This window comes from Morone saxatilis, unplaced genomic scaffold, assembly GCF_004916995.1.
Source record: "Morone saxatilis isolate NCDOM2014 unplaced genomic scaffold, NCSU_SB_2.0 Contig0, whole genome shotgun sequence".
Lineage (NCBI taxonomy): Eukaryota > Metazoa > Chordata > Actinopteri > Moronidae > Morone > Morone saxatilis.
Window position 1 is genome coordinate 15,429,126 of NW_023339650.1, and position 12,500 is coordinate 15,441,625.

The 12,500-nt window shown below is 41.7% G+C and overlaps 1 protein-coding gene across 1 annotated transcript in view; it reads right to left on the reverse strand.

Annotated features, from left to right (window-relative positions):
- Positions 1 to 12,500, reverse strand: part of tmem108 (transmembrane protein 108) — a 50,107-nt gene that overhangs the window by 10,338 nt on the left and 27,269 nt on the right. Inside the window, exon 3 of the mRNA XM_035653083.1 lies at positions 638 to 1,924. Within this exon, the coding sequence (XP_035508976.1) occupies positions 638 to 1,924 (1,287 nt within the window). The remainder of the gene's footprint in view (positions 1 to 637; positions 1,925 to 12,500) is intronic.

Consider the following 12,500-nt stretch of genomic DNA (forward strand, 5'->3'; position numbering starts at 1 on the left):
CCTGGCTCTGTCTGAAGGTTACAAAATCTGCTTCCTCTAAAGCGTGGAAATTAACACCTTGTTTGTAACCCATTTGTTTAATCCTCAGACAAAAGGATATAATTGTTGATTTCAGTGTGGCTTATGTGCTGGACTATTTCTTGGCTGGTTTCCTGGATTTTGTTGCCTTCGTACAGAGCCAGGCTAGCTGTTTCCCCCTGTTTCCAGTTTTTATGCTAAGCTAAGCTTAACTGCTGCTGGCTTAACTGTACAAACATGAGACTTGATTTTCTCACCTATCTATAATAAAAGCAAATAAAAAAGGTCCAGTGTGTAACATTTAGCACGCCATTTTGAACCACCATGTTTCTAAAGTAAAGGTATAGGTAGTATACAAAAAGCTCCTTCACAGCCACCATAGTTTCTCCTTCATGCTTTGACAGTGAGGCCAGCTGGTTGCAATCTGCTACTACACTGCTAGATGCCTGCCACTAAATCTTACACGGTTCTTTAAAAAACTAATCCTTTAAATAGCAACATGTTTTATGATAATAACATTAGTAGGATTTAAGTCATGTTGAGCTAAACTCTAAAGTAATCTGACACTCTTTAAATTAATTAATTTCCCCTTTTGTCAAGCTGCTCTAACATTACTTACAACATGAGGAGACAGGCACACTGATGGCCAACACAATCCACACAATGTCCATCCTGCTCAAGCAGATGGTCGTGCGGGACGGCGGGGAGTCAACGGTGGGGCCTGAGCTGTTGCCAGGAGTCCAGGGATCCTGGGTAGTAGCAGGCACCTGCTTGTTTAGGAAGTTCCTATTGCCTGTGGAAGGGGGCTCCGAACTGTTCCCCTGAGCAGACGCCAACTCGACAGAGCTGCTGTTAGAGAGCAACCCTCCATATGCAGTTACATTCCCCAACCAGTGTCCCAGAGGGGCATTACCGTCTGTGCCGTTACCTTGGACAACCTGGCCATGACCATCATTAGTGGTGGTCTCGTTCGGTGCAGTGTGGTTGTTCGGGATGATTGTTGACTTAATGGTGAGCTCAGTGGACGGTGCTGGAGTGGATGTGGTGGAACTCCCCGGGGTCCCTTTAGCTGGACTGACAGACGTTGTGTCTACCACCAGTGGATCAGTTGGGGGCTCGGTTGCATGCACCTCCCTCAGGGTGATGGCGTGGTGGTGTGCGGCCCCCCGAGCATGCTCCCTGAGTTTCAGGCCTAGCGCCGGGTCAGCATTCATTGATGAAGAGGAAATGGAGGTCAAGGAAGGGTGCTCGAGCTCGGGAACACGCTGCCGGCCGTGGTCGGTGGATTCCCCAACACTCAACTTCTGAGGCCCTACATGGTGTGCAGTGAGAGTATCTCCTCTGTCTGATCCAGAGCTGGACATGAGAGCCAGGGGGTTTGGAGCCCCTCTGGCAGTAGATTCCACATCTATATTTGGGATCGCTGTGCTGAGAGATTTAGGGCTGCTGCTGCTGGCCTGGTTAGTGCTGACAGTAACTGGGTTATGGACTTGAGGTACCCTGACCAATTTGTGCATGTGGCCTTGGTTTACAATATCAGAACTGGGCTCCGGGGGCTGATTCACATGACTCTCAGAGCTCACAGTGTTTGGGGTGACAGCATTTGTGTCATGAACGGGATGGTCGTCATGAGCCATGCTGGAAGTTTGGGTTGTGTAAAGCAAGGCCAAACGGTGGAGTGCGACAGTAGGGAGGATGATGTTTGAGGGTTGAGTGCCTCGTTTGGGTGACCATTCCCCGCTACTGGAGCCTTCCTGTTGCCAGTCCAGTGGGGGAGGTTTGGGGGCAGACAGGGGGCTGCTCTGGGCGGCTGCCATGGAGACAGGGTCCTGGGATGTCTGGCTGAGGTACAGCTCCTGTGCTGATGACACCAGTCCTACTGACAGTGCTAGGAATGCTAGAACACCTGCGGAGAAAGAGAGAGAATTAGAATTACTTGATTATTATTTTATTATGTGTGTATTTTCAACATGTCTGTCTGCCTCAACATAATTTCTCTCTTTCTCAGCCCAGCAGGTGAAATTGACTACTCAGGTGTTCTGAAGAGACGTGTTCCCTTGTCTTGCATTCATTATGCTCCTCAGCCTTTGATCTACTGAACTGCTGTGTTTGTCACTCGCCTAGTTTAACTAGGTGAGTGCTTTATTAACTGGATTATTCACTAGATCCATTGTGCAGCTAGGACTCGGAGGACGTCTCGGTCTTTAGTTAAAACAAAGCTGCCTTGTTACTCCACTGAAATGCTTAAAGATCTCACTCACCTCACTGTAGTAATGCAGTCAAATAACAAGCGATTATTGATTCTAATCTCCGGATAACACTGAAAATAGGTAATTTAGTGTATAATATACGGTCTAAAAATCTTGTCTTCTTTATGCAAGTTCCAATAGGATTAGATGTATTCATACATTTTCAAGTGAGCTTTAAATCTTTGATAATTTGCAGAACTTTGAAATAAAATGTTTTTGATATTAAGATCGGCCAAGAACACGCCAGTAGACTTAATAAATGTATTTTCTGAAACAAATAATCAAGTGAGAATGCATTTTCAGCCAGTGCAAATGTCAGTAGCTCCCTGCTCAATACTACAGAAAATGACTTGTAAAGATATTTTTACAATGACAGTCGCACAGCATCAAAATAACCCACTTAACATGCTAAAACCATCTCAGAGAGCCTGACAGATTCACTTGAGCTCAATCCCATAAGGAAGCTGAGTAGAGACAAGTCATTAGCAGGTGCCTGTGGGGAATATTGGTCCTATTATGTTATCCAGACACCAAGAAAGTCATAGAGAGAGGAACGTGCAAAGGCTTATTAATTTCCCCTTTGCTCCCTCCCCTCCATCCCTTATTGACACTGTTAAACACTGCTAATGTGACACATTAACGGAGCTCCCACCGGGTGGTTTCTATGCATTTAGCTGAGGACATGCATCCCGTCTGAATGAGGTTATGTGGCATGTTAATGGTGTGAGAATACTACACGTTCCAAGGTTATTTAAACATAATTGTATTTCTATTCTGCTTAAACCATTATTGTTTTTTTGCTTTAAGAATCAAGCCGGAAGTGTTGCTATATTTTTTCAGATTTTTAACAAATCCAACCAAAAGACATTCAGTGACATTCAGCTCCAAGGCCATTCATTTCTACTGAAGATATCAATTAATACGGCTCAGTAATTACATAAAACAGCTGGGCACTGTAGCTTTTAGCAAACTTTAATCAAACAGGAAGAAATTGTGCATTCATTGGGGACTATTTTCAGCTGTGGAGTCACGCATATTTTGTTTGCTACTGAGTGTTTATGGCTGCAGGACAGTGTTTGCGGGAGTGACTAAAATTAAACTACAGTGTGTGTGGTCATGTTAATAAAGGAACATGTCAACAGTGTGGCTCACTGATGCGTTTTTAATATTTTTGACAAAATGACAACAATGGATGGTCGATGGCACAGAGGAATAACCTCAGGCTTTGGATACACAGTCTTTTTAGTCAGCTTATTGTTGTTTTTTGCTCTTTTCGTGGGATTTGCTGACAATAAGAAAAATGTAGAACATTGCCAGCCTTATCCTTTAATAATACAGACCTAAAGTCATTTACTAAAGACTTATATTTTTTAAGGCCACTTAAGAGAAAACAAATACCACAATATATTGTCAAAAATCTTTTTTTCTCTAACCATAGCCCCGATCTCTTTTTTGTAATAATGTTGAACCTTGCCATACAAATAAAGCTGCAGGCGCACACACTCAATGGGTCAGAAGGGGGCTTGCATCAGAGAAAAGCCTCCAAGAAGTTGGCAAAAAAAGTGCACTGACATGAAATAGACAAAGAAAACTTTTGAATACATGAACGTGCTGATGTGGGAATTCATGAGGTCTCTGCAATAGAGGTTATTTAGGGACAGTGATTAAAACTACATTGTTTTGGCATTTATAAAACCCTCAAAAAAGCAAGAGTCATAGAAAACACACGGAGTCTAAAGCCACCAATGTAAACTGGATGTTGTGGCCATCGTTTAACTATGGTGCTCACTCAGTAACTATGGAAACCCAGTTTCAATTTCCAAGAAGAGCAGAGGAGAAGAAGATGGGAGAAGAGGTGACAAAACAAATCTGTTTTAGAAATGTAGTAAGAGACAGATATATATTTTAAACAGTCCAATATAACAGCCCAGGCAATAGTCAATATCAGTAATCTCAACATTTCTTTGAAAGCTTCTCCACTGTTCACTGAGGGGATTTAAAATATACCACAGCAAAACCCCAAAGCACTGACTATTTAAACTCAGCCTGTGAATCATTAATCATATTCCTCCATACTCAATCACGCAGACTACCAGGATAGAGGGTTCAGACCCTGTCTTCCATTAGGCAAGCCTGTCACGTCTCTAATCCATGGAGCCCACTCCAGACCCATATCTGAGGAGATAACACACATGGCCATTCTTGATTTATGACTGCTCATCTTTTCTAAGATGATCCTTAAGTCAGGGAAATGGAACACAGACAAGCCCAACCTATCAAAGCTTAAGTATTTGGCCTATTGTTGATCATCGACAATGTGAATAGTGGTCACATTAGGACAGATTTAGAGGATAAGGCCCCTTTCAGATGCTCACAAGACATTACAGTTCACAAATCAATCTATACTGAAGACGGTGCATGAACAGAAACACAGCATGAAAGAGAAACAACAAGAAAAAAGATTGAATTATGATACCTGAATAATAAATAAAAGCATTATTGTGACAAAATCATAGGTATAATATATGAAATACTAACATTTATGATAGGAAAGTTACTTCTCTGCAACCTGTAAGCAAGGCAAAATAAACATTAAGCACATAAAAAATATAATAGAGGTCAATTAAGAGTGAACAATGCTGCGGTCTGGCTTGACTTATACTTTCAATCAGTACCCAAACCTGGCTGTCACAACCTGGCAACTCGACACTCTGCTGAATAAAACATAACACCCAGACTCCCTTTAGAAAACAAAGTTATATCAGAAATGGGCAAACCAGATGCTCTGGCACACACACACATAAACAGGATCATATTCTTCTAATTTGTCCAGAAACATGTTGCTTCACGCTGATCTGTAACCAACATGGAGATTAATATTCATTCAGGACTTCGCAGTTTAGTGAAATCATATTTTATTAAAGATCGCATCTAAAATGTTAAAGGAGAGAATCTGCTTTTTAAGTAAGTTTGCACTTAGACATCTGACTGCTCGTATATTTATCAGTGCTGAATACATAGTGAGGATAACACCGGCCTTTTTATGCTATGCTGTGTTGAGTTCTGACAAGAGACATAAAAGTAAGCTGCAGCATGCATGTGAGGGGTAGAAAACGAGTGAAGAGGAGTTGTTTAAGTGCCTTACAACGGCATGAATCGCAAAAAGTAATTGTTGGAAAACGTTCAATATCCCGAGAGAGAAACCTTGTTAGTACAGAATGCAAAACAGCTTTTTCACAAAAATCTGTTGAGGAAGAAACTAACACCCGTACTAAGGTAAGACAGCTCAATTTGTTACTTCTGTTTGGTTGATTATTGGATTGTATGAACGTTGGTGAGGCCCGGTGATCATTGCTATGGTAATCAGTTTGACCTGTTTTAGAGTTTCAATCTGTGATTCAGTGGCAGATGATAAGAGGTGGCAGAAATGGTCTTGTGATGGGAAAAAGCAAATTGCCAGCGATGCAACGATCGTCTTTGGGTTACCTTAAAATTCCTGTGAGCAGTATTTTACTTGGCATTGTGGTGTAGGCTGCAGATCGTCTATGATCTTGGAGCAGTGTTTGGTTGCTTATCTATTCTGGGCTTACTGTAGAAACATAGCAGTTCAACATGGCGGACTCCATGGAAAGCACTTCTGTGGCCTTTGACAAGATGAACAACTAATTCTAAGGTAACGAAAACACATTTATTCTTATTTCCAGGTGATTTTACACTTATGAAAACATACCTATGGATATTATAGTCTATTTCTGATAATAGATCCTCCTAAATGTTACACACTGGACCTTTAATGGGTAGATTTAGTTAGAAAGCTTTAACATGGAGACGGAGTAGCCTGTCCAGTAGCAACAGCATCTGTATTTTTCTCTAAAACATGCTGATGTGAGTCTATTTTATCCTATATACATTCTATTGCTGAATTTCTCTGTGTTTGTGCAGGGATTAACATGTGTATCTGTGTGTTTTTACACAGTTTTTTCGCACTGTTGTAAATGGGTATAATTTGTCATAACCGTTGGGCGTCTGGTTGATGGAGTGAGAGTGTAAGTAGGGTGAACGCAGACAGCCCGGCCCGGCCTCCACAAAGACAGAAGCAGGCACATCGAGTGAATTAACTAGAGGAATGATTGAAAAGGCTCGAGAAGTAAATTGAGCTTTATGAACATCCATTATTGAGTTGAAACACTGGGAAGAACATGAGAAAATTGGATAGAAAAGGGAAAGAATAGCGAGGTCGGACAGGGTGGGAAAATGTGCAAAGAGGAGGCCAGAGGTGTAGTTGGGGTAAGAGAGGGAGATATGTGGGTGTTTCTTCAGTGATAAGACATGAACAAAAGCAAAAAGGTTGGATTAGACACATTAGACCAAGGACCAAAAAGGGACATTCAAAGGAAAATACGGTGTGAGAGATAGGAGAATATAGGAGGCACTCTTTAAAACATTTGTCTTGCTCAGCGACACTCGTCCACTCAGCATGATTTTTTCACCATTTGTGCCTGTTGGCTGTTTTTGGCCTGACATGATATTTTTTCACAAGCACAAAAAAACCCTCCACAACAAGAGTCCATTTTCAGCAGTGATGACGCAAAGGAGAAGGCGAACAACGTGAATTCTCTGACTCTTTGCTTACATGCAGACAAAAATTGGTGTGTTCAGTTTCAACGGTGACATTGAATTAAAGGTCTTTCCTCTTATCCTTCTACTACATGTTTTATGGGCCTGGAGGGTGACACACTGTTATCACTCTCACCAACCTGTTGCCTTCACTATCTATATCACTCAGCTGATCGTCTCAGAATAGCACATGCTAATATCATGGAGACAAACAACACCCAGGTTAAATTACTGTTAGATAATGCCCCCATTTATTTGACTAATGGTGTCAACCTGTTTTCTACTAACTAAGCTCAGGATGTATGGAGGGAGGGGCAATTTATGCAGGAAACCTGCTGAATTAGGGCTCTTGTGAATGCATAGGAAGCCGGTGACATTCGTTGAAGTCCTCCATTGATGCCATCGGGAACATCAATAAATCATGTTGCAAAGCAGGATCCTGCGCACTGATCCAATGCAGGCTTTGTCCCACCAATCATTCATTATTAGACTCAATGTCAGGGGACAGGGGCCAGAGCGGCTGTCACTGAATCTAAAGTTACACCGGTGGAATAAAAGAAATCAACACATAACATTTACTCCTGCTGATGAAACTCACTGCATTACATTTTTACCATGGATCCAGTCAAAAGCAAAGACTCAATTACAGAAGAACAATATCGTTCAGGCACATGCATCATGAGTCTTCAAGCCTAATCAATCATACTGGAGCACTTAGTGTGCGGTATGCAGGCTATCAGCGCTTATGCACTAGCCTGGCTGCATGATCAATCCTGTAGGGGGGCTTCTAACCGTGGAGGGTGGGATATATATCTTTTGTTTCCAGGGGTCACCTCATTCTACGTGCCATGGAGAACGATGTGGCCCGAATGTACAGCGACAATCTGCCTATGAAGCAAGTGTTGGAGCCAGGCCGGTTGTGTCGCATCATCAGTGGGCAGCTGGCAGTGGCACTATTCGAATTGGAGGCTCTACAGGAAGCCAAAAATAGGAGCTGCAGAGTCATCCATCAATAAGGCTTGTGAGGGTTTGTCAGGCTGTACTTCTAAACTCTTACAGTTCTTCTGTTATTGCCCGTCATGCTGCCTGCGCAGGGAGATGACAGAGCAATACATTTGGGGGAACAAAATATGTACAGCCAATGAGAATCTGGCCAAGGTCACATGTTTAAATAGATGACACTACAATGATAACACCTGTCTTAAGATTAAATACCTGACCGAATAGAATAACAATGTCCTTTATGATATCTTAACTAACATTAATGTTCTCTTTTTTTAGTTATATAGTTTATATTCTAATATAGAGTGTAACATTGTCCAGTCATCTTTTATCTGGTTCTAGCATATTTACAGTTGTTTATTAGTGTTTAACAATGTGCTCTGTGCATGTTAAACTAAAAAAAAAGAAATGAATAATATTTAATTGTATTAGTTGTAGTGGTTAATGTTAATAACTAAGTCATGGGATGAAAAAACAATCAATAGTACAGTAACAAACTGGATCATTTGTACTTTAGAAGAATTATAGAAAGTGGAAGATGAACTGGAAAGATTTATTTCTAAACTGAAGATACTGTACATTGTTGTTTATAAGACAACATAAGAGTATATTAAACCCTGGTGTCATCACCCATAGCAAATGCACAGGATATGACTTCAGTGTCCTACATTTTTGATCTTTTTCTATACCTTTTTCCATCACCTGAGAAGGTTTTTCTGGATGTTCCTGACCTCTGAAACTATGAGACTGTTGGTGTTAATTTATAAAAAGGCAGTATGTGTCCATCAATAACTATGTCAACGTGCCCTTGAGAAAGACACTAACCCTCTGCCTACATGTGTCATTGTAAAAAGTATATATAAAATAATGCCTGAGATGTAAAAGTATGAGAACTAAATGGAATTACTGTATGTCCACCTCATAATCTAATGGGATAAACATGCATAACTGCTAGTTTGGAAGCCCCAGGGCATTGAACCATAACCAATAATTAAGGATGTCCTCCTCACCGCCCAACCGGCCCTCCATGGATCACATTTAGCCTTGTTTTATGGTAATCACAAGCACTCCACTGTAGCGGACAAACCTCCATGGGATTTCCCCCAAATCCCTCAGGGCAAATGGAGAAGGCTTTATCTACAGCACTCATCTGAATACCAATGAGCCTTTATCACATCCTACACAGCACACACACCGCGGCTCTGCTATCTAATACAAAATGAATTCATATCTCACTTTTGAGGATAAAGGCTGACAGACCAGAATCAAAGTAATCATAAGCCTTAAATGGAGAGTTTTGTTGAAGGTAGTCCAAGCCTTTAATTTTAAGCGTTGACGTACTGTCAGAGCGAGTCACAGAAACAGATCGGATTCATCAGCTTCAAGCAGACAAAACCCTTTATCAGCCGGCCCGACTGAAGAGCTGTTTGACTAACTGCTGGGAAGATTGGATTATCACGCCTGGACAGAGTGCTATCTGCCCCGACTGACTTCAGTGGACCCGCTGCACTTCTGTGACTATTACCGCTACCAACAGTACCACTACAGTACTATGATTATCACTACCTGTTTCATCACTACACAACTAATAGCAACACTGCTGCTGCTACACTACAACAACTACAACAACTACTACTACTTCCTTAAGTCCTCTTGCTACCACTACGCCTATCCCTAAACTGCTATTACCATTGCAACTACCATTAATAACAAAATATCACTTTAACTGTTACTACACATCCAACTGCAACTTCTGTTACCACTACGTCTGCTGCTACAACTACCACCAAGTACTAACTAGTATCACTTTTTACTCTTACAAGTGCAAATACTACTATTAATAGGCTACTAATACTACTACCTGTGGAATTATTTACCTCACAATTATTACATTTCTACTACAACTGCTGTTACTATTAATACTACAAAGACCACTACTCCTACCACTAGCTGTTACTACTACAATGATCTCTACTGTTTTAGAAAAGCTGCTGTGAAATCAGGCATTTTAGGCCGCAACGTTCCCCCCCAAAAGTCATGTGGTAACGTGGCTCATCCTCCATTTCACCCTAAAAGGAAACAAATGCTTTTCCTTCCTGTTCAGTGATGTTGTCGGTGCGCACTCATCTTTCAAGAGCGTTGCCCTTTTCGCCCTTGTCGCCCTACTCTTTCTTCATTTAACAGTGTTTTCACAAGTAACTTCACAAAGACAGATCCTTCTGAAATTCATCCTCATGTGGAGGCGCATACATATACTGGGCGTTTAAACAGAGTGTCATCTTTACAGTAGCACAAACAGACAAATTCCTTTGGTTTTGCTACTGGGTGTGTTCGTTTGCCATTCTGGGGAGAGTGTCTGTCCCATGGGGGGAAATAGACAGATACGGCACATCCTGTGGATCGCTGGAACCATCCTGGTTGAGAAGGACTACTGCATGGGCGGAGTGGTAGAGAGGCGGAGCGGGGACGGCACTACAGATGTGAGGCCTGAGATAAGGGGGAAAGCTTTCGTAACAGGATAATGGCTTCCTGTTTGAATGCTCCGCAAATTGTTTGTCAGGTTAGAGCAGCTTTGAACAGAGACGTGTTTATCTGAGAATCAGGCGGCGGGAGAATGCGAAAACAAGAACAACAAAGAAGCCTTTTGCTGTTTACTGGGATAATGATTTAGCTACAGTGACTGTGACAGCAGCAAAGGATCTAACAGGAAGGAGAAATGTTAAACAGGAAGTTGTCTGGAATCTGGGGAACACAACTCCATTAAAGTCACAGACACTGCCAATGTCTTCCACTTACAGAGAGTTTCAACATTTTCACTGTTGTTGGCGGCTTTAAAAAGACCACGAATTGTTGCAACAACACACTTTAATCATATGAGACAAGATGAAGTCAGACTGGGAAGATTACTCAAGCCTTGTGTAATCATTTACGATTCAAACCAACTGGTCTTGGTCAAGTTATAATTCTTTTTTTTTAAGGAGCTGACTTCAAAACACAATTTGCAAGCAGTTGCCTTACTTGTCAGGCTTTGCTTTGAAGACCGAGCTGCCAGACACAACCTAATTTTCAACAAACAAGTCAGTTCTCTCCATTGTTTCAGTTGTATTATGTCATCACAACATGCTCGCGTAGGTACATAGGAAGCTCCGACAGAAAAGGTACAGGATAGAAGAACACAAACACAGCAGAGAGGGTTGACCAGAGGGAAACAGGGACACTCTTCTTGCTCTTATGTCTGTCATGATGCGGAAACATCAATCTTAGTTCTTTTCTATCTGCAGTATCTCTTCTCTTGCCTGCTGCCGAAGGATGTTAAGGCACATCTGTCGGCTGGTCTGGAGAGAGAAATGAGAAATGTTGTCTCTACTGCACAGAGACAGAGATTTCAGGTGGGCCTTTCAGCTCTGCACACTGTAAAAAGGGAACCCTGATGGAAGTGTAATATGCCCGAGGTAACTCAGACCCCAGCTGGATCCAACCAACTGAACGCAAAGCAAAAAGGAACACTATATTTTCAAAGACTGGCTCTATCCGAACAAAACCAAAAAAGAGGCTTTAAAATCCAGTCTCAATATAAACTCTATAGAAAGCTGGTCCGCAGCTTCGACTCAGACTTCTCTTCCATAGATTAAACTCCGCCAATGTGACCTCGCTCCACCTCTGCTACAGCTTAAAGCACTTCGCTCACAGCAGTCCAGTCCAAGTTTATCACCTCTGAGGGATTGAGGCAGATTTGTCTGCAGACAGCCTTTGGCACCGCTGCCCTGAGGTAGAGCTTGGGGGTGCATACCAGATATCATCAGCCTGTTTAGCTAACCGTCCAGGAGCCGGGTGGGTCCCAATCTGACCCCCATGTTCCATATTCATGTGACATTCTGCGCTGGTACCCTGCCAGAGCTTCGTACAGCCTTGATCCTGTCGTCTGAATTTAAAGCAGCACAGACTCGAACTATAACAAGAACTAAGGGGATACAGCGCTGTATGTATAGTATCTGATGTCTACATAAGATGTTTCTATTGTGGATCCCCCGTCAGGGTCTTCAGTAATAAATTATTGTTTTTGTATTCACGCACAACGGGCAAACAAAAGAATGACTAATGACTCATAGCATCATTAATGGATTACTTTGACAGGAAATACGTTTATTTGCTTTCTTGCTAGGAATTAGATGAGAAGATGGACATAAATATGAAGCGGCTGTTAGTAGATGGTTATCTTAGGTTAATATGACCGTAAGCAGTGAGTAATAGTTTGCTTGGCTCTGTCAAAGGAAATAAATCTGCCTTCCAGCACCTCTAAAGCTCACTAATTAATATATTCAATGTTTCAATGATTCAAGGTTATTTTATTGAAATTTACAATGCAAGGTTGTAAACTGTTATTAGAGCTTGTTTGTTTAATCTGGGATTATTTCCTGTATTTCATATACTATGTTTATTAATGAGCCACAGAGGTGTTGATAGAAAGGGTTTTCCCCCTGGCTAGTTGGTTAATTTCCCCGTTTCCAGTCTTTATGCTAAGCTATGTTAACTATGTCCTGAGAGTGACTTATATTTACTTATATTTTACAGAAAGATATGAGAGTGGTATCGATCCTCTCCCCCTCGATGAAA